General features: G+C 35.2%; 2 protein-coding genes across 2 annotated transcripts; one reads left to right on the forward strand and one right to left on the reverse strand.

Annotated features, from left to right (window-relative positions):
• Positions 1-2,548: 2,548 nt before the first annotated feature.
• On the reverse strand, positions 2,549-3,178 carry LOC143538440 (uncharacterized). The gene is made up of 2 exons (XM_077032005.1): positions 3,062-3,178; positions 2,549-3,016 (listed from the first exon to the last, which is right to left on the reverse strand). Exons 1-2 carry the CDS (start codon positions 3,176-3,178, stop codon positions 2,549-2,551), a joined length of 585 nt encoding a protein of 194 aa, XP_076888120.1.
• Positions 3,179-15,616: 12,438 nt separating this feature from the next.
• LOC143538441 (uncharacterized) lies at positions 15,617-17,239 on the forward strand. Its single transcript, XM_077032006.1, has 3 exons — positions 15,617-16,211; positions 16,280-16,424; positions 17,119-17,239. Exons 1-3 carry the CDS (start codon positions 15,656-15,658, stop codon positions 17,237-17,239), a joined length of 822 nt encoding a protein of 273 aa, XP_076888121.1. The 5' UTR covers positions 15,617-15,655.
• The last annotated feature ends 6,757 nt before the right edge of the window (positions 17,240-23,996 follow it).

A 23,996-nucleotide genomic window follows, 5' to 3' on the forward strand; every position in this document is an offset into this window, starting at 1 on the left:
ATTACACCAGCCCTGATGTAGAAGAACCTCTCAGACCAGTCATGAAGGCTCTTGAATGACACGGTGCTGCACTTAACCTTCTGACTGCGAGGAATAAAGGAGATCCAAGAATCTTGGATCTTGGGCTTGTAAAAAAATTGAAAGTGCCGAGGGGTGGGCTCCTCGCGCTGTGATTTGCACATGAACTCGAAATGAGTCATGCGCACAAGTCCAAACGGATGGACTTGGGATACATGAATCCCGAAAAACCGTAACACCGTGCCTACAAACCTTGTCATCGGAAGACGAAGGTTGCAGTGGGTGAAAAAATGGGTGTACAGTGAACTATAGCCGGGAGGCGGGTCCGCCGCCGTTTGCCCGGCCACAGGCAACATGCAGCCAAACACAGGGAGAAAACCCTGTGACGAGATGAGGCTGTCGAGATCGGCCTGCCTCAATTTGCAGGGGATTTCATTCCACCTTTTCGTGGCCTTGGTCCTCCCTACTTCCTCCGATGTGGTCTCAACAACCCTCTTCCCCTTGCCCTTTTGCTTCAATGTCGACATCACCACAGATTTCACACGGCGTCTTCGAGAGGCAATAGAGGTGATTGAGGGGTTAGAGGAGTCTGAACTATCAGACATACAACTGCAGCAGCAGATAATCGAAGATTCGAAACGATGAATACACTCAAATCAGAATATGAAAGGCAGAAATTCGAAAATTAGCAACAATGAAGATGAAGATAAAAAATTTCCTAAGGGCTTGCTTTTATAGGCCCAGGAGAGAGAAATTTGGCAACTGATCGGATTTCACGCGCCCCCACTCGCAGCTGTAAGCCAACGTGGCCGCGGCAGGTGTCCTTGACACTGTTTGAGGGGACATAAAAACGTAACGGAACTGCTACGGAGCAGAGAGAGAAATTTGGCAACTGATCGGATTTCACGCGCCCCCACTCGCAGCTGTAAGCCAACGTGGCCGCGGCAGGTGTCCTTGACACTGTTTGAGGGGACATAAAAACGTAACGGAACTGCTACGGAGCAGAGACGCGTCCCCACTCGCAGGTGCAAACCAATGCGAGCGCGACACGTGTTCCAGACAGCTGTGCGAGGGGACATGAAAGGCAACTGTAGCACCTCGAACACACGAAACGTCTGACACGTTTACGGCGCACGTCACCACAAACTAACCACGTGTTTGGACCCTTCGTTTCAACCAAATGGATAGAACTTCGCGCAACGATGGAAACAACCAAGAAAACGACAAAACCCCATTAAAAAGACCAAATCAGTAAGTCTAATATCTATCTTACCGCGCTAGCGCGAGATAAGACACACATTAGACTGGGGGGGCTTGAAGAGGTATGTACCCGCCTCAACACCGAGCAAGGCGGGTCAACCCATAAGATAAAGACATTATGAAGGCACAAAGCCAAAACCTATGCGCATGGCGCATACAAAACATGCTCAGGCATCATATGCCCAGGCACCACACATGCTCAGGCATCATATGCCCAGGCACACATATGCTCGCGCATCACGTGTGCGCGCGGCGCATCAGCGCGCGACGCATATCACATGCTCGTGCATATCACGTCTGCGCATATAACATCTGCGCGTGAGAATAAACAGAAGACCTCGCGCATCCTCAGGATTGGCGCATATCACACATGCACATAATCGACCTCGTCCTTATCCAAATCAGGATTAGGGCAACCTTGATTGTGCACGTCAGACAACCTTCTAGAAGGTATCTTTTTAAGGAGTAAGAATATGCTGATGTTGACAGCTGCCAAATGAAAGGTCGACAACTCAGCATGACACATGTGCTACCACGTGATTACAACCAACGAGAAAGCGCCAGGTGTCCCAGAGGACACGTGGCACAGTGCGATTGGAGGAGGCCAACGAGGCTGAGCCCAATCAGTGGAAACCCTAGCATTATAAATACAGCATCAACTCCACTTTGATAGGGACATTCATACTCAATCATTGACAGTTACAGGCAGTGATATCACATTCAATCATATTGAATTACATTCACTCACAGTCAGTTACATACAATCACATAATCATACAGAGTAACATACAGTATTCAGCTATTAAGCAATACTCTCCAGATTCCCTTACTCTCACATTATTATCTTCTCCTACACATACTTATTCTCACGCCGGAGGGTTACCCCAAAGAGGACCCCTCTGTCCCTTTCTGAGGGGTAAGTTAACGGCGTTGTTCATTTTGTAGGTGGAAGAACACAGATCCAGAAGAACCATCGGTGAAATAGTACAATCAAAACCCGAGGAAAGTAGATCTGCTACCAGTGAGTAGATCCACGTTTCTTCACGATCAAACTACATTTAACACCCGTCGTCATCTGGCTAACCGGAACCGTTAAATTCAACGAGGCCTTAACCGGAGTATAATTAGCCGTTCGCCGGTACGGTCCAAGCCACTTATTCTGCATGAACCGGTTTTTCCTCCACGGAGGAAGTAACAACCCTCTGCTCTTCAACGACCGCCTTATTTCATCACTCATCAGTTTCACAATCCTCTTCAAATCACCACTTTTTCAGACGAAAACAGCCGGTAACGTGGTTATAAACCGCCGGAACTGATTCGTTTGTCTGGCGATCTGGAACTCGCCGGCGAAGTTGAGGTCGATGAAGTAACGAACACAGGTGGTTGATTGGATGACGTCGATGAACTCGTAACTACCGGCCGTCAGTCCGCCGGTGCTCTGCCACTTTGTCTTGCTGATCGCCGCGTTGTAACCGAGTTTCTGAAGGTATAACATGACGTTACGGTTGAGAACCGCTGCGATATGTTTTAAACAGCTGAAAACCTTCATAGCTTTTGTGACATTAGCAAATAGAACGGTTCTGAAGCTATCAGCATTCAGATCACGCAATGTTGAGACGACTTCTTCGATTTTTGCGTCCAGTTCTTCGGATTCGGATTCGGAGTCGGAATCGTTATGTGAATTAATTTCGTTGAATTCTTTATCGTTGATGACGTCACCCTTCTCGTTTTTGTTTTCCTAGTCGAAGCAATTAAGGAGATAGGAGAGAGAATGAAAGGACACGTCATCATCGGTCTGGCCAGCGGTAGCGCTGTGTTCGCTACCGCTGCTACCGTACGCGATGATTTGATTCTTGACTCGGTTTAGTGGATCAGTCACTCGCTTTAATCTCACAGCCATTGATGATTTGGTGGTAGTTATTGATGAAAGGAATGAAGATTAACGGGAAGTATATAAACTATAGGAAGAATATTGTGGAGAATATCCGTGAGAAAGTTCAGAAAGTAATGAATAGGAAAAGGATATTTATTAAATAGGATTTGAGTGTTTTGAGAGAAGCACGGGGCATATCCAACGGCGTGAAAGGTTTATTCGAGTCTGCAGGTGGTGAGGTGGATTTATATTTATAAGGCGTGGGACACACTTGATGGCTATTGGAGTACGCCAAGAGTGAGGAATTTTGGAGTCATGGCGTGTAAGCTTGTAATTAAAAGGTCCCAACAAACAAACGATTGTGGTCAACCATGACTCATGATCGAATGAGTCTTGAAAATTAAGTAGATTACCTTATGTAAAAATAATAGGTTTATCAGAGATTTAATTTAAAAATAATAAATTAGCACATGCTAAATTGTTAACTAATATATAAGTAGAGTTTGGATCACATACAAACAACTTTTATCATGAGAAATGTATAAATAACTGAAGTAATTAATGTTAATGTTACTTTATAACTTTTGAACTATAGTAATTATTATTACATTATTTTAATTTTTATAACATAATTACTCTAGTTCAAAACTATAATTACTCTAGTTATTTATGTGTTTAGTATGTTAATTTTATTTGTGTCGAATCTAATTATTTTCATCATTTTCTCTTTTACAAACTTAGATTTGATAACATGTAAAGTAAATTGGGAAACTTTAAACTTGATATAAGCGTAAATTATAGGTTTTTCGAATAGCAGGAACTTGATATCTCAATGAATGATATTGGGATTATTTACAGTAGAAATGTTTTGATATTACTCTCGAAAGTTTAATGAGGTACTTTAAAAAAGAAGACATGAATGAATATGCAATTTTGTTATGAAAAAAAATGTATCGAAAATAAGATCAAAGACTAATTTTGTACTTGGGCAACCAACACAATGTTTCATTGATGATTTGATGGTTATAATTGTTCTATATATAAGTGAACAGAAAGGCCTTCACTACAGAACTACATCAATAGTAACTTTAGTACCACTGCTCGTAGTCATCATTGCCATATTCCATTGCATCCACGCCATCGATAAAGAAGGTATGTTTTCAGATTTTAATTGTTGAGCAGGTGCTTTTGTGCTTTCTGATATTGTATTTTGGTGCCAGTTACTCCCATGTTAGGCTGGTGATAACATCATGGTTAACTTATGGCAAGGAAATATTTTCATGGTGAGTTTCACTTTCCTTACTTGAGGTATATATGTTTTCTTGTATATAATCAAATTGGTGAATTCAGGTGGCCTTATCCTTTCCTTGAACTTGCCACTCCATGGAATTAATCAGCCATTATCACAATTCAAAAGGGATTAGAAGCCTTTCAATTCTGGTAAGTTACATACGAAATCTTTCAGTTTGTAATTATTCAAAATTTATCCCTTGGAGTTCTTGAATATTTCTGATGATAATCAAATTACCTTCTGGACTAATGGTAGTAAAATTAAATAAGAGACGCTAAAGTTTAAAATTCCAAGTTCAAAAATTTTATATTCAATATTTGATAATTTCTTTAAGCCCACAATACACTTACATTTTTATCTTTATATTGTAAGAATTAAATTGAATAAACAATCATGTATTTTGTACTACATGAGTGGTAAAGGAGTCTCAAGGGCTGTTATCATCTCTAATACTATAACTCCTTATGGTATGTGCTCTTTTCTCACTCTATATATATAGTTATACACTTTATTTTCTTTAGTTAATGAATCTTTGTGCACTTGAAGCATTGTTGAATGAGAGGATCAAACCAAAAAGCATTTAGATAAGAACATGATATGATAACAAAAAAAAGTAAATTATGACTTACATTTAGCTGAGGCAGAAATCAAACTTATTGAAGGAGAATCCTTGTGCAAAAGTTACATAACACAATATTAGTAAGGTTCTTTTTTTTTTAATTTATTTTTTTTAAACAAATAATCACGGTAACATCTTTTTTATGCGTTAGGAATTAAAAAGAGAATGTACGGGTATTTTGTGAGCCTTTATTGTTTGATGATGAATTTCTATTCCTGCAACAACAGAAAATGTTGGTCGCAGTATTGAGGTATTGCAACACGATACTATAAAGACTTATGATTTGTGCAGAATTGACTTTTTTACCATGTTTTTTTATTCTTATGTTTTTACTTTTTTTTTCTCTTGTGAAAAGGCAAAAAAACGTTCTTGTATATTAGATAAGGTATTTGTGTTGAATCATTACAAGAAGAGGTGTTTGTTGAGGTCTCTCAGCTTATGCAGAGTGCTTTAGCTGGTTATAAGGGGATGCATATTGTTGTTTGTCTTTAAGGATTTTTAGCATATTTAATTTGAGATGTAACATAACCCAACTCATGTGTCTTAAGTAGAACTTGATTTGGGTAGATTTTGGGGTCAAACCAAACAAAAAACAGACAATTTGGTTTCTTAGTTTTTGAAAACTGTTTGGTTTTGTTTTTTCGTTTCTTGATTTGGGTTCACTTTTACCATTTGGTCTCAAAATTTTTTTAGTTGAAAAAAATTGGCCTAAAAAAATGAATTTGGGCCTAAATCTTTTTAACATATTCTAACACATGTCATTTTTTATTTGAATACACCATTTGTAAAGATGCTAACAGTTATATTTATTGGTGTGTTGACTTTATTTGAGACCACAACCCGATATCATCAGCATTATTATAATGAAGTATGAATGTTAAATAATTTGGATATTGTAAGGTGGCAAAAGGGCTCAAAATCTATTGCTAATTAACTTTAAAATGATCTCATGTATTGTAGGGGCCAGGCATAAAAAAGATATTTAAGTAGTGGTTGAAGCAATTGGAAAAGTAACGCATAAAACCTTGCGGGTATGAATTCGTTAACATGGAAATTTGGAACATTGGTTGCATGGAGATGTGGACCTATTAGCCCTTTCACATGGGACATTCCAATGGGGATTGCAACTGGGACTGCAAAAGGGTACGCTCTTCATTCTAATTTCAAGGTTAATTGTTGAAGCCTTTTGACTTTTCTCTGAATTCATTAGTAAGTTTGTCGACTTTATTTTTGAATTGTTAAATCCCTTTTGTTACTTTTTAATAAGTTGAATGTTTTGATCATGTAGAACAATGTAAAGGGACTTATATACATATTCAAAGAAAGTCCATATGGTTTTAAACAATTTCCCTGTCAAGAACTGTTTTATAATATAAACCTTATGAACAAAGTGTTTCATTTGTTATTTTAACATGGTTTAATTGCATTAGCTTGGCATATTTGTATGAAGGATTGGAACCAAAAGTGATCCACTGCAATGTTAATTAAGCAATATTTGCACAAGTTACTAGGACCTAAAAAAAGCTACATCACCACACGAGTAATGGACACTTTCGGGTTCTTCACAAATCTTATTCTAAAAATATTTTTTGCATTAACTACATTGTTTTTGTTGGCGTGTTTTGTTTGTACATTTAATTCACAAAAGATATTAACACAAATATAATTGCTGGTCTTTTAATAAAAAAGCTGACAACAAATTTAGATGGAGTTATTGGGTTGAACTTTAACTGTTACAAAAATATAATTGTTGAGACTAAAAAAGTCAAAGTTTAACTAATTGACTTAAATGGTCATTTGTGTCAAACTACGAGGACTAAAACTATATGTAACTTTATGTTTTATGTTAGATTGAGATCTTGGAGAGGTCTTGATTGGGCATGGGTTGAAATTGGGGAAGATGCAGGTGTTAGCCTGTTTGTTGGGCTATCCGCGTAAGATATGGATGCATTTTAGCTTAGAAAGAAAAATAATTTCTTATATTTGGACTTAAAATGAATTGGGTTTTTTAATATTAATCCAATGAAGATATATTGTATTGCATGTGCGATCATCGCAAATATTTATAAATTGTTTTTAGATGTTATAGATGCAATTAACAGCATGTGGTCAATTGAACAACGATAACATTTTTCCTCCACATTATCAAACGGTTTTCATTTATATATGCTAACTTTTAATTAATTACATGTTATTTGATCATCTTATTCCATAATGTACCTTTGCCAACACATGCTAAACATAATTAATGATGTTAAATCAAGAATTTATGTACTCAACCCCGTGTAGTACACGGGCTTATAACCTAGTGAACAAATATAGTAAAGGAACGAACAAAAACAGATGTCATGTACGTTCATTTACGTTTGACTGTTTCATTTATGTTTGTTAAATAGTATTCATTCACGTTAAAACCTTTTTTTTTTCCATGAGACTCCTTTTAAACTACTTGACTTTATATTGTAGAACTTTGTTTAGCCAAGCTCATTTTTAGAAATTTTGATTTTTCAATCGGTATAGCTTCTAACCCCGTTTAGTTTAAATTAATTTAATTGTTTGTGAATCTGATTGTTTGTTCATTAGTACGGGCCACACAAAATTAGAAAATTAAAAACACAAAAATAAAAACAAGGTAATTTCTTGTTATTTGAAAACTTGTTTGCTACTATTAGTCCATTACCAATAGTTATCTACACTGCTCGCTGTAGAAACAATGGGTTAAACCTTTAAGAGTATTAGTCCATTACCAATAATTCCCCCCAGTGATAGGTTGGGGAGGGGGACATAAATTTGTCGCCGCGTGTGTTTTTTGGATAATATTATTATATCAGTAAGTGTGTGTAACACACACACACACACAAAAACACACACACATATATAGGTTTAGGTTCATTTTATAAATGTTTCTTAGTGTGAGAAGTGTAAGAAGATATTAGAACCAAATTTTTCTATTTATTTTATCTTTAAATAATTAGTGAGTAACTGAGTATAATAGTAAAATTTTCATATTTTGATTTTTGGTAACTAATAAATGTTTTAGGAAGTTTCAAAATTGTTTTTATTCCTTCAATTTTTAATTCTTCATCATTGAAAATTTGCTTGCACAATTTCTAGGATATTATTTTGACGTTATCAAAAGATTCTTTTATAGCTAATAAAACTATGATCAATACATATCAAATATCATTATACCGTATGATATAATATAGCATACTCATGTACGTGCACATACGATCAACAAAGCCTAGGTTACATATATAACTTGAAATCTTGAATTACTCTACAACTACCTTATTACCTATGCATCAGGCACGATAAAATTTAAACACACACAATTCAACATACCACCTACACAGTATATATATGAACTTACACAGTAAAAAATAATCCCACATATGACAAAATTTATACTTACATAATTCGAAATACCCCAAAACACTACATAGATGAACCTACATATGATAAAATTTACACATGCATAATTGAAAATACTACCTACACAGTAAATATATGAACCTACATATAATATAATTTACACATAGACAATTCGAAAATACCACCTACATAGTACATATATGACCTACACACCCAACACACCTTACACAGGAAAGATTTTATCCCATATATCCGACATAGTAAACAAAATTATCCTACACACTCAACATATAAAGTAGTTTGTCCTACATACCCTACATAGTAAACACAACTAACCTACACACTTAATATTAGTTACTTGTTGGTGAAAATAAAATGAATTAAAAATACCTTAACATTGCACTAATCCTTACGTAATATAATATATGAACCTACACAATACACAGTTCAAAATATCACCCTACACCTTAAAAAAAATTAATCCCACATATGACACAATACACTACTATATAGACATTTATTCAACCCACATATACAAATTTGAATTTATAGGTAACTATACTTTCACAAAACCCCATACATATAGCTGTGTGTTTCTACTTTTGCTACGTAGGTACTATATGAGAAAAATCCATAATATACAACGTAATGTTGAAAAAATTATGTAATTTATAAATAAATCCTAAAAATAAATAAGCATTTTACACAACATAAATTCAAAAAAAAAATTATACTTTATTTGTAAAATTTTAATGAGAAAAATTTAATAGTATTAATCATCTATTGATCATTGATTATGCATAAGAAAAAATAACCGCTGAATGGATAGTCTGGTTTAATGAGGCCTATACCACAAAAGATATATCTATCATTTTTAATTAAAAATATGTCATAAATATGTGTTTTTAATTAAGATAATAATGCCATTTCTATTGTAGACTCTTGATTAAACACAATCAATGGTCCAGATTTATTTCTTGCACTTCTCACTGTAATATCGCTTCTTGCATGAACCATTCCCTATATATTTTGCTGATGTGGTACCGCGTGCCAAAAATCACCACATTTTGTAGCCCTCCACTACACATAGTCTAAATGGCCGACTAGTTTAACTAAACGTAGGGCTTACCATAACAATTAGCAAGGTACGAGGCGTGGGCCTATTCTGGCGGACAGTCAGTACTTTTTGAATTTTTTATATATATTATATGTGTATAAATAATTTAAAATAATATCAAAGCGTTTTGAAGAAGAATTATAACATCCTAAAATTTATAATGTTGAATAAAGAAAGTTACGTTTAGTGATTTCGCGTTATTAATTAATTAACATCGAGTAAAGAACGGATCATGGACTTAGACTAATTGAGATGGGTTAAATGAGAATGAGCCTTAGGTCCATGGGCTTTAAGGGATATAAATATCCCCTAAACCAACCTTAAACCCAAAACCATCATTCATTTCCATCTTATTCTCTAACACACTCCAAAACACACACACACACCACACACCGCTATATACGGCCGGCGGCCGAAGGAGAGAAACGAGCAAGATCCGAGAGAGAGTTAACGATTAGTTGTGATTAAACAAGTTAAACGAGATCCAAACGAGCACAAAAGGTATGTTCTTGACCTTTAAAGTTTATGTTTTATTGAATGTCCTTAAGCTTAAAGATCCAAGCTTTATAGTTTATACGGGATATATATACGACCGAAAATGGTTAGGGAACGTTAGTGGGTGATGTCGAACCATAACAAGGGTATTAAAATCGCCAAAATGCGTGATAAAAACCAAACCCGTAGCGAACTGGGCAACTTCGCCTTCAAAACGGTAACTTCGCCTTCAAAGCTTAACTTCGCCTTCAAGGCTTAACTTCGCCTACGGCCAAGTTCGCCTAACGGGTAACTTCGCCTAAGGCCAAGTTCGCCTAACTGATAACTTCGCCTAAAGCTAAGTTCGCTTAAGGTTTAACTTCGCCTAAAGTTAAGTTCGCTTAAGGTTTAACTTCGACTAAAGTTAAGTTCACTTAGAAAATAAATTAAAAACCTAATGGAAAATGTGTTAAGACAGTTAATGTAAATAAAATTTTTCCAAGCTGACCTGGCAGCTCGACCCCAGCCAGGGGCTCTGCCCCTTGGACCCTGCTAGGGGCTGCCGCCCCTAGACCCCGCTGCCAGGGGCGCTGCCCCCGGACCCCCGTTCGTTGTGGGTACTAGTTAAGACTAGAAAGATGATATGAGAAGTGATAGTTAATTGATACGTATACTTGTTATACAGTCAGCCGTGCACAACTGAAGAAAGGGATTACGATTAACGGTGAACGTAACCGTGTTCAGGTGAGTTTCTAGCCCCAATTATGTGTCATGTTTTCGGGGCTTTGTGCATACTCAATATGTTTGTTAATACGCTTATCCTAAGAGATAACTGTATGCCTCATGTGAATAATGTGAAATGTATGAATGATGGCTTGACGGTACGTGAACGATCTTCGGATATTGCACGTACTGTCAGGTTGTAACGCTAAGTATAAGGTAAGTATGATATGTATGCTTATGTGTATGAATGTGATAAAGTTAATAAAAGCAGGAAAGGATGGATGTACGGTAACGAAGAGGGAATCGAACCCTACTAATATTCGAGAACTAGGGAACCGAACCCTACTAATACTCGAGGAAAGAGGGAACCGAGCCCTAATAATACTCGAGGAAAGAGGGTACCGAGCCCTAATAATACTCGAGGAAGGAGGGTACCGAGCCCTAATAATACTCGAGGAATGTAGGGCGTAATGCTCTTTATAACGTAAGATATGAAAGTAAGTTAATACAAAAGAAAGTATGAAAGTATGAATGAAAGAATATAAGTTTATGTGTATTGCATAGTGTATGATTAACTAGAACTCACTCAGCGTAGCTGACTTTTAGTATGCACGCAGGTGAGTAGGATGAGGCAGCTCGCTTGAGGAGACACGTGGCACTGAATAAGAGGCTGGCATCGGAAGACTCAAGACGTTTAAGTTTAATGTTTCGTTTATTTTGAAAGACAAAATGATGTTTTAAGACAAGACGTGTTTTATTATGAAATGTTTTATGAAAGCTTTTATATTCCGTGAATGTTTTAATTAACTCTGATATTTAGAACTGCGTTTATGAGTAAATCCAACACGAAAGTAGGGCTACCGGTAACGGGGCCTTACAAGAATCGAACCCGATATGCTCTCAGAAATATGGCAAAGTCTTAACCAGTATACCATGATTCACTTTATGTATTCTTTTAACATTTTGTGAGCTCACTCAAATATTTTATATAAGCTTTTTATTTAAAATTTGAAACTCAGTGGGATCCCGTGAATCCACAACCAACAATATAGGCCCGCCTTGACTTTTGATCAACAGTGTTACCGTTTATAAAGGTGTTCGTATTATCTTTGTCGTTCACTTTGTAGTTGTCGGGTCAAGCTACACCTTTTGTTAGCTTGTGGATGTGAATATCTTAGCTCATGGTTCTATATGAATAATATGTGTGAAGTATCTCGGTATTTTTGGATGTGCTTTGTATGGTTCGAAACTCTTGGTTCGTAACGTTCTAATCCGAAGCTCAATATTACATACGTATGTATTGCATATAATAACTCGTAATTAGAGACGTGCTGATATAGAGCTCATCATTTCAATGCTCTTTATGATCTGATTTAAGAGTTTTAACAATATATTTTCATCAATGCATATACAAATAAATAGTATAATTCTAAATCATCTAAGAAAGAGATATTGTTTGCTAACACCATACCATCTGCACACTCTTATCAATAGCAAGTAATTCCTTAAATATCTTTAAAATGATATACTTTGAAAATTAGTAATTTCCATCTTTTGATAATCATACACATATCGACAATCACGTTCTTGTTTGAAATAGTGACAATTGACTTCACCCCCAAATAATTTTCAATTTTCATCATCTTCCGCGATCAACGTAGAAGTTATCAACATAACAAATATAAAATATATTTTTAGTTGTAGATATTATATGATTATAACAATAACATAAATGGAACACACAAATAATTTCACGTATTACAGACACCAAACTTACACTAAACGTCAGCCTATAAAAATTCATATAAATTACTTCATTACAAATTTAAGCAGTATTTCTTATAAAAATAAAAAATTCATTTGTATACATTAGAGAAAACAATCTTTTTTGAAAAATTGGATTCTAATAATCCAAACTATTTAGTATTGTCCAATAATAATTCCAACTAAAAATATGACTAATAGCAATCCTAACTTTTAATTTATTTACCAATAACGATCTCAAACTAACTAGCCGTTAACTCTGTTAATTTTCTAATGACGTGGCGTATTATGTGTCAATTTATTTAACTATCTAATTATTAAATTTTATTATAATAAAATATCAACTTATTTCATCTTCTTCAACCTACAACCTCACCAAACCCTAACCCCATGACCACCCAACTTCTTCTTGGTCATCATGACAGCCACCATCCCACCGCCGGAAACCACCATCACCACCGCCAGAAACCACCGTCACCAGCGCCGGAAACAAACCACCATCACCACCGCCGAAATTGAATTAACTGAGGTAAAGTATAAGGGTCGATTTTGCCATGTCCGCGTTTCTGGCGAAATCGAACACCTTTCCTGGTGTAAATCAAATTTGATTCTCGCTGCCGTAATCACACATCGTTGTTCTTGTTCACCGCCACCGAAAATTTATGCCGGAATCACGTTCTCCTCCATCATACCTTCACATGTTAGTCCACCGACGCCGCCGGTAGCCACACAATAAAATCTCACCGCCGCTCCTTACTCTTCTGCATTAAGCCGCCGCACCGGGAACTAATATGGAGCCACTTTGTTTCCGGCACCGCCGCCATTAAACTACCATCATTGAAAGTAACAATCTTAAGATTCAAGTTCTGATTCTTACATGGAGCCACTTTGTTTGCACTACAGGAGAAGCTTGTCCAATTCAAGATCTGAATTCAAACAGGTTGGTTTGTTTCCGGCGTTGGTGATGGTGGTTTCTGGTGGTGGTGATGGTGGTTTCCGGCGGTGGGATGGTGGCTGTCATGATGACCAAGAAGAAGTTGGGTGGTCATGGGGTTAGGGTTTGGTGAAGTTGTAGGTCGAAGAAGATGAAATAATTTGGTATTTTATTATAATAAAATTTAGTTATTAGATAGTCAAATAAATTGACACATAATACACCACGTCATCAGAAAATTAACAGAGTCAGCGGCTAGTTAGTTTGAGATCGCTATTGGTAAATAAATTGAAAGTTGGGATTGCTTTTAGTTATATTGTTAGTTGGGATTATTATTGGCCACTACTCATAATTTGGATTATTAGAATCCAATTTTCCATCTTTTTTTGATGATAAACTTATATAAACAAAGATTTGAGACGAGACACCTTTGAAGACCACATCCCGCTTTTTATACACATGTACGTATTTATGGTTGTAGAAATGAACACAACTAAATTTATTAGGCCTAATCTCGGCTGATACATACATGCATACACACAAACATGTAAGAGCTATGATCTGACATACACACTGACTTGAGCGTCGAAGTGTCTTCATAGCTATGAGCCTATGACTCGACGACCCTCAAACAAGTTATTATGGTTGCAGGGTGCATTTGACCCGATGAAAGAAGAAAAAAGATTACGCAACCAGTGAGACATATCCAAACAAGACGAGCCATTTTGTTAGCCAAGTCATCGATACCAGCCACACGGGTTTCGATACCAACAATTGTTTCACCAAACCGATTTTAGATATCTGCATAAAAGCTTTTCAACACATGCTAATAATAATAAATCAACACATGACTAAATTCATAATTCTCATAAATAGATCGATGACCACATATAAAAAACGTATATACCGAAAGAAATTATTCATGTAAGTTTAACTTTTATAAATATCCATTTTGAAATAGTCAATCGTATTTAGCACGACAAATGATATTTGTGATAAGGTATATAATTATTAGTGTTTTTGGCATATTCCTAGTTAATTCTTCATCTTCATCTCTATAATTACACTAAAAACACTATATTTTTTCTCTCATTTTCAATTAAATAATATATTTTTTATACTTTTATTATTATCTTTTATCTCTTCTTCACTCACAACCACTTTAAAAAACATTATAAAATTATAGAGGTGAACAGTGTGTTTATCTAAATTTAACCATGAACAGTAATATTTTCTCCCTCCTTCTCTCACAACCATTTTTAACTATCTCTAAAATGGAGAACTCCTCACATAATTTAGAGAAGCCACCGAGAATGCTCAATGCAATACAACTAAGAAGAAAAAATAAAGAAATTAAAGTAGCCAATATCGGATAAACAAGATACAATTAAAAACCAAAAACGTCATTTTTATAATAACTAGACTAGACTAAAATATTAAAAACAACAACGACGGGTAGAAATTTAAGAAGAAGATTGGGAAAGGGAAGAACAAACAAACAAACAAACAAACAAACAAACATCCCCTCTGCTCTTAGAATCTCGCAATAATCCAGCTCAATTCAACTTTTTTTATATCTTAATAAATAAAAAAAAAACACCATTAATATTTTCCGGCATTGGTAGCTGCTCTGTTAACAACGATCGGTGGTGGCTGAAGAGGTATTAAACTATTTTCTATTAATTTCTAGGTTTACGTTTTTTATTATTATTTATTATTATTATTATTCTGTAGTTTTGAAGATCGTATTATGATTTATTTTTCCGCCGTGGATAATGTTAGGGTTTTGGATTTATATGATGTTGAAGCGGTGGATATAATATCTAATCGGTGTGATACGTTAAAAATTGATTTTAATTTTGGGCCTGCTTGTTCCTTCAATCATACATATCTGATGATTATGATGTAATACGTAGGGATTTTTCATCAATTAATTTATATTTTTAAATAAGTTTTGTCAGAATATCCTGAATGAAACCCTACCAATGATTTAAGGGTGTATTCACCGATCTATATGTTTTGAAAGTATGTAGAATTTGGTATCTATATAATTTGTGTACATTATGTTACTGCAAATGATGGGCATTGGCTATTTCTTACTGTGATCAATTATATGTATATTATTACATACATGATTTGGTTGATGAGGTTTTGTGGTGAACTTATAAAGATTTTTTAGGTAGTATTAGTATTGTTGATTACATGAAATGGATGATAATAAACCGCGAAGAAACACAGACACGATTGTTGACATTGTGAGTAGTGAAAGTGAATATTCAGAGGACGGAATAACCGAGACTGTTACAGCTAACAAACGGGCAAAAACTGTGGTTCGAAGCGTAGCTAAATCTGTTAGTTTTGAAGGATTAGAAGACGGTGAATGCAGCAGTAATTCTTACAGAACTTCGCAGATAACATCAAGTGATGATGGATATGAAGATATAGAGTCACTAAAACACATGAAATTTGGAAAAAATGGTCAGCTTTTGGAAAAAACCAAAGAGAAACGAAAGATTTCGAATTCGAAAAAGGCGCCAAAGCCACCTAGACCACGTAAGGGCCCGTCACTAGACACAGCCGACTTGCAGTTGATTAAAGAGATTGCTGAACAGACCATGAAAAAGCGGGCTCGGGTTGAAAGGTTGAAGTCTTTGAAGAAAAGAAGAGCGGTTAAAGCTTCTTCACCGCCACCTACGTCATCAAGTATTAGCATATTTGCTATGGTTGTCACGGTTCTTTTTTTCGTCATTATTATATTTCAAGGTAACACATAGATATTTGAGATTTATGTATGTGATGTAGCATGAATTATTAATGAACCTTGCTTGCAGGTTTTGGTTCTGGTCACAGTCAAAATTTTACTTTTGATGATTCTCCAAAGTCATCTGGAGAACCATCAGACGGTCTGATCTCGGTTCAGCTCGGGAATGACATCTTGGAAAACAATGGTGGTCAGCAATTTGCCAAACCTCCCAAGTATGTTACTCGTTCTTCATGTTATACGTGTATTAAAAAACCTTATTCAATTAATCGAGAGACGAGTGATTAAACTTTCCTACGAATCTTATGGAGGCCTGCAAACGAACCAAATGTTAAGTGAACATACCGTGAACCGATCGGTGGGAAGTTTGTTTATGTTCGTTTATTTAGAAAACAAACGAACATGAACAAAAAAAGTTGTTCATTTAGTTAAACTGTTAAACGAATGAACATGAATGCATGTTTCATTCATTATGTTCGAAAACGTTCGTACATTTACATTTACATTTACATTTACATTTACATTTGTTCGCTTATGTTTGTTAGTTTAAGTTCGCTTGTTTTCACATTACTTGCTCTATTTAACAACTTTTTAGACATAACACATTGTTCTTCACATTACTTTTAACTGGTTTAGCTCAGTTATGTTCGTTCATGAACCGTTTGTTGTTTGTTTATACTGAACGAACATAAACATACGCACACGAACATGTTTATTTTCTTAACAAACGAACACAAACAAGAAACTCCGTTCGTTTAATTGTCCTTGTTCGATTGTTTGTGCAGTCAAAGTTAAATGAGCGAACACATAAATGCTCTGTTCATTTCATTGTTCGCTTACAAGTCTAATCTTATGAAAAAAAGGGAGAAAACTCTACATCTTATAGCCTATTTTATTAATTTACCACAGGAAACTAATGCAACGGGAGATATATCGTGCCGGTTCCAAGTTTGTGGAACGGAAATCTGAGACTGTAGGAGCTCAGTTAGTTAGTTACACTTGTGGCTACAGAAATGCATTATGTTTCTGATTTTCGGGCTAATTTCGTATACAGTGAGTTGATATTTCTTTTTTTACTGTACATACTAATTAGACTTGATTTTGTTTTGCAGAACACCATCTTTGTTGTTGATTAATTCAGAAGTCTTGACACTTTTATCAAAAAAAAAAAAAGATTATGTGGTCTCATTTTTATTATAAAATCTGCACATTAAAATCGTCAATTTCAGAATTCATCCATGAAATCCATCCAAAATCGATCAAATCCATACATTATCACCGACGAACACCGAACTAACGTATCACGAGCAACCTCCGACTTTGATACCAGATGTAAATACGTTACAACGAGCCAAGATCTAGTCGCATCGATACGTTAACTTCGTGTTCAATACATTAATCATTGATACATTACATGAAGATACGTTAATGGAGGTCTAGAGAGAATCTGGCATGGTAACGGTACAGGGGATAAATATGGCATAGATCTCTATGCAAACTAACCATGGAAGGCCTATTTTAGTAATGAATGAGCCTTTTCATTCGTTAATATCACTAACGAATGTCATTCCATAGCCCATTCGCTAAACACCCTTAGCGAATGGGTATACCTTAACGAATAAGCCACCATTTGTTACACTGTAGTAACGAATGGGCTCCTACATTAACGAATAGCCTAGTCTTAATGAATGAGGCCTCATTCGCTAAACATGCTTAGTGAATGAGCCTTTATACATTAATATTAAGACTAAACTACCCCTAGCCTATTCGAACAGCTGCGGACACCAAATCCGTGCACTTACACGAAAGTTCAACACGCTTACAAGTTGGTTTAGAGGTGTGCGAGCCAAGTGATAGGACTTTAAATATGAGGTGAATTGAGTAAAAAACACTTTTTTGTTTAATTTTTAGGTTTTTGTAGATAAAAAATTTATTAACATGATTATGCAAAATATTTTGCTATGGTAAGGGATAATGTAACACACATGTTAAATTTCAGCATCATTTTGGTTTTGTTTTCTCTCATTTATTGTAGTAGGGTTGTTAAAGGATAAAATGTCTCTTAATAAAGTTTTTTGTTTCACATCTGTAGTTGTGGAATGATTAAATAACCCTGAATTTTTCTGATATCTTTTGGCAACACATCTTGGTTGATTTTTTTAAGTAAATGATAACTTTAGGCGATGCTTATATATTTAATTTAACGCTTTCGTGTAACTAATTTTAAATTCGTCCTGTTTGAATTCCAAGTATATGCATAAACTATGCTAGTGTATTCAACTATTCAAGATCCAGCAGCACAAGTGTGTGTATGAACTGGACCTATGGTGTTTTAAGGTTATACAATGAGGACACAAATTATTGCTTTCCAAGTTTGTCTGCTGTAGTCAGATTTGTGAAAGAGGATTGTTTCTGTAGTTTTTTCCCATGGATGAAAAAATGTTGGTTGTTTGGTTGTGCAACTTTGGGCCCGTCCCAACAGCATAGATTCTTATACAACAGTTCATTTTGTGCCCTGATTTATAACCAAAGGTTCCCATCAGTTTCAAAGGTACTACTCAACCTTTGAAGTAGGTTAGGGTCTAATTTGTATTTTAGGTTAAAAAAAAAATCCTTAAAATCATGTTTAATAGTTTGATTTAATCATATGTAACCCTCCCCCCCCCACAAAAACCATGATATTGTCGGTTTGCCCTCACGGTCTTATGGTTTATGTTAGAGCCGTCTTCGAGAATCATATGTCTCGGCCCAGCCAAAATCAAAAAACCCGTAGCTAGGTCCTAACGAGTAATGAAATTATATAAGTTAATTTTTTAAACGACATTAACGTAACAACAATAAACGTAACAAAAAAAAAATAGTATTAAAATCAAATACCTTATATTTATGAATAACACCAGGCTGAGACTTTTTTATTGCATCTAGTTTTTTTTTTTACGTTTTCGAGCACTGGATAGTTGTTTAGGAGGTATATTCCTATTATTTAAAAACAAAATTAATAATTATGTACACATTAATACATTTTACACATATTACAAATCACATATAATAAAATTTCAAATATCACAAACAATGACCTAAAGCTCAAAAGCGTTTGCACCTCACAATCTCACATGATGTCATGATGTAATTGTTTAACTTCATCGGTAAATGGAAGTAAAAGATAACTAAATAAGTATCAATGTATCACAATTTGACAATCATTCAAGATAAATTATTCAGATCTTCAATCAATACAAGTCAAAGATTAAAAAAAAACATACCTTATTAATTATTATGAATATCTTAATATGATTTGGTCCATGCTCAATACTCGATAGCATCTGGTCTCTTGGAGGTCACAATTAGGATTTTGGAATCGACCTCTGGTCTCTCAATGTTTAGGAAATTCAATCCGCCACCGCTCGTGTATGTTTATACTATAATAATAATAATAATAATAATAATAATAATTATTATTATTATTATTATTATTATTAGCATTATTTGATTTTAAATTTAGTTTGACCCCACTAGATTATGGGTAAAGAAAATACTGGGCTCAATATATAAGGAGATTCAGATTTGTATTTATGTCATAATTTTTTTTAAGTATTTATGTATAAAAAATATATATATATAAAGTTTTGTGCCCCCAAATTTAAGTGCCCCGTCCGGGTTACACCATGCCCAAGCCAGACCCGGTTCTTGTTCTTGGTGTGACTTCACAAAAAAAATATCATATGATCTTTCATCCTGGTACAACTATCGGTCATGCACACTTAATGTGTTGTGCTTGTACCCCCCAAAACGTTTCATACATAGAGATGCATTGCACTATATTCAATATCTATCTAGTCCATGATTAATAGATTCATCTAAGGTGTTAAGTGTGCTACAAATATTACTCCCACATGATGGGCTCATTGTCTTTGCACAAGAGTTGTTTGATAATGGCCCACCGGATCACGTGGATCCTAATCTGGTCGCTCTCTTTTAGGGACTTATTGTAATCAATGAGGTTTTTTTCACCACCTTAAATGATATACAAGTTGCTAACACCCAACTGGCTTGCGATTTTGTTTTTGGCAATCAGACGACCACTTCCAAGAGACTTCTATTCTAATGATACATGCTTGATAATGTAGTTCTGATGGGAAATCCTTATGTTGCCTCAACATGAATAATACCTTGATGCGTGTTGTTTAATGGGATGTCTTTTATGTCCACAACCGATGTGTGTTTCATCTAAGATGTTACAAACTGATTCTTCATACAAGATAAAGTTGAAATGGAGATGACTTGTACACAATAAAAATGGTCACAAGTAACATGCATGCGTATTTTAAGAACTATAAATATAACACTCATTCCTAGTCCACCACCATCATCTTCTCTAAATTTAACTAATAACTAACACACTTCATTTTCTAAATTTAGCTCTCATTTTCTAATTTTCTAAAAACATCTCACATTTCATCCCCTCATATCTAACCCTCTTCAAGTAAACAATACATTGTTATTCCCTTTCTAACTATTTTTTTTCTCTTTCTTCCATACCACATCACACTCAAAAAACTATTAAAATAATATATTGAGGGTGAATATTGACACATCAAACATAAGGGAAGTACTTGCTTTCCCCTAAAAATATGGGGTTGAGAACTTGAGACATGGGAAAATTGGGATGGGATAGAGTGACTTTTTAATGTCTTTCGTTAAAATATGGAGATAGGTTTGGAAATGAAGGTTCATTATGAATCATAGTAATACACAAATCAGAAAACTAATATTTCAAAACATCTCCGCATGTTCGTTAAATTTTTGTGAGTGAGTTTTGTAAATTATATGGTGTTGTTATGAGCGGAAAAAAAAAGAAAATGTTATGTGAAAAAGTAAAATTTGTGGATACACCACGGTTATATGCGGCGTGTTAAGAGGTGTAAGGGTGTCCCTAGCAGAACCCTTAACAAAAATCAGTTTAATGTATAGTTTATGGCAATCATATGTGGAATATATATGAAACTAACCAAACAACCCCAAATATCTTTTTAACTTACAAAAGTTATAGGAGCCCTTAAATGAGCAAATGATTACAATGGAATGTAATTTGACTTGGTCAAAGTTGTTTTGATATCTTTTAAATATTTACAATCTATTAAAAAAAACATCTTTTTCATAAACTTTCGTAAACTATTATTATTATTATTATTATTATTATTATTATTATTATTATTACGCCCTGCTTGCGGTGCGCACATATAATGTATATATGTGTGAACCCTTGGGTGGGCAAAAGTAAAATTGCACTAATTTTGACGTTATTTTACTAATCTCGTGAAAATAACGTTAAAAGTGGCGGAAGGTTAATCAGGCATCATGTGGTGGCGTTGATAGCCGAAAGACAACGGTACATGCACCAATCAGCCGGTGTCCCGATGATTGTGTCTTATGTGTCTTATGTCCAAGGCTTGATGCAAAACTACTATCGAGCCGGGGGTCTCACCGGAAGCAGCCTCTCTATCCCTATGGGGTTGAGGTAAGGTTGTCTACATCTTACCCTTCTCAGACCCTACCATAGCTTTGCTATTGGTGGGATATACTGAGTACGATGATGATGATGATTATTATTATTATTATAAGGTTTCAATAATTCATTCGGATTATCACATCTACTTTGTTGTTTTTAACTCTAGCTTAATCAACATCTTTGAAGTGTGAAATAGGTATAACTACGAGTTAAATCAATCGTTAAACTTATGTATCATCTTTTATTATTATTATTATTATTATAAGGTTTCAATAATTCATTCGGGTTATCACATCTACTTTGTTGCTTTTAACTCTAGCTTGATCAACATTTTTGAAATGTGAAATAGGTATAACTACGAGTTAAATCAATCGTTAAACTTATGTATCATCTTTTGAAATTGGGTTCGAAATGTCAAAACATAATAAATTGATAGGGGTTTAAATGCAAAGAAAAATCTTACATTGAAAAGGTTAGATAAGCCAAATCATATGGACCAAAATAGAAATTTACTCAATACCCTAAAGTAACCCTGCCTGCCGTCTTCATTTCATTTGTGCAAACACAAACAAAGGCAATGACCACAAAAAAAAAGCTTCATCCGGTGTACAATTTCTACAAGTAAGAATTTCTTAAAACTTTACAAATGCACAAAAGCTTCATCTTTGAAGTTGTATTATTAAATTAGTTATTTCTAACCACCACTTGTGATAGTTGTAGGCGTGTTTTCATACTATTCTGTTGTGCATATACAGGAGACAAATGTTTTCTTAATTTGGTGTGGTTTTAGGAATGAATATGATTCGTTTGATGTGTTTCTAGGGTTTCTGATTGTGTACACTGTGCAAGTTTGATTAATTAATTAGCATGTATTGCTAGGGTATCAGATTGTGCAAGTTTGATTTCAATTGCAGGTGAGGTTTTGGGTGTGGTTTTAGGAATTGGATTCATTTGATGTGTTTCTAGGGTTTCTGATGTCATTGATTGTGTACATTGTGGAGGTTTAATTAGCATTGTGATATGTTTGTTGTTTTGGTTGAATGATAAAATCCAAATGTAGGTGAGATTTTGACATTATTTGTGGTGTGGTGTAGCAATTGGATTCATTTTATGTTTTTCGAGGGTCAGATTGTGCAAGTTTAATTAGCATTATGATATGTTTGTTGTTTTGGTTCAAGAGTAGGTTTAGTTGAGATTTTGACATGATTTTATTGGACCAATATATTTTGTTAAATATATTGGTATTAGTTGGTAACAAACCATGAATCTTTCCATTCCATGAATGAGTGATATATACACCAGAATACAACAAATTATCCTTAAAATTAGGAACGATAAATTACAATTCAAATATACAAAATAATTACATTAATAATACCAAATGTATTTTGTTAAATATATAGGTCTAATACGCCCCCGCAGTCGAAGCCGGAGATGGGCGGAGGCAAAGGCTGGATCGGAAGCGATTAAACAGTTGTCGTGGCAGACCCTTTGTAAAAATATCTGCGTATTGAAAATCGGCTGGAATGTGAAGAACACGAATCGCTCCAATACGAAATTTTTCCCTTACAAAATGGATATCGAGTTCTACGTGTTTTGTCCTTTGATGTTGCACCGGGTTTTTCGATAAGTAGACCGCTGATACATTATCACAGTATATGAGAATTGCCTTGCGAGTCGGAATATGAAGTTCTAGTAATAAGTATCCAACTTGTTTCGGCTACCGCGTTTGCAACTCCTTTATATTCAACCTCAGCACTTGATCGAGATATGGTCGGTTGACGTTTTGACGACCAAGAATAATGTTATCTCCCAAAAATACACGGTAACCGGATGTGGAACGGCGTGAGTCCGGGCATCCCCCCCAATCCGCATCCGAGTATGCGATAAGCTGTTGTGATCGTGATGGAGTAATGGATAAACCATGATTAAGGGTGCCTTTAACATATCGAAGAACATGTTTTAAAAAATGCAAGTGTGGATCACGTGGCGCATGCATGAACAAACAAATTTGTTGAACCGCATATGTTAAATCGGGCCTGGTAAACGTTAGGTATTGTAAAGCCCCGGCTAGTTGTCTGTATTGTGTTCCATCGGGTAGCAAGTTTCCACTTGTTGCACTTAATTTTGAAGACGTTTCAACGGGAGTATGTGCGGGTTTACAATCTGACATGTTTGCTCGGTCAAGAATATCGGAGGCGTATTTGCTTTGTGAGAGAAATAGGCCACCGTCACGACGTGTAACATTTATTCCGAGGAAATGAAGTTGGCCAAGATC

This window comes from Bidens hawaiensis, unplaced genomic scaffold, assembly GCF_021521415.1.
Source record: "Bidens hawaiensis isolate Kalapana, Puna unplaced genomic scaffold, B.hawaiensis_p1.1 tig00011621_1, whole genome shotgun sequence".
Taxonomy (NCBI): Eukaryota; Viridiplantae; Streptophyta; class Magnoliopsida; order Asterales; family Asteraceae; genus Bidens; species Bidens hawaiensis.

Bases quoted from the DNA above. Each gene is read 5' to 3' on its own strand.
- LOC143538440 (XM_077032005.1), bottom strand. From the start codon at position 3,178: ATGGCTGTGAGATTAAAGCGAGTGACTGATCCACTAAACCGAGTCAAG. The intron at 3,017-3,061 runs GTGTCCTTTCAT...TGCTTCGACTAG, and splicing joins CTGGCCAGACCGATGATGAC to GAAAACAAAAACGAGAAGGG.
- LOC143538441 (XM_077032006.1), top strand. From the start codon at position 15,656: ATGGATGATAATAAACCGCGAAGAAACACAGACACGATTGTTGACATT. The intron at 16,212-16,279 runs GTAACACATAGA...CCTTGCTTGCAG, and splicing joins CGTCATTATTATATTTCAAG to GTTTTGGTTCTGGTCACAGT. The intron at 16,425-17,118 runs GTATGTTACTCG...AATTTACCACAG, and splicing joins CAATTTGCCAAACCTCCCAA to GAAACTAATGCAACGGGAGA.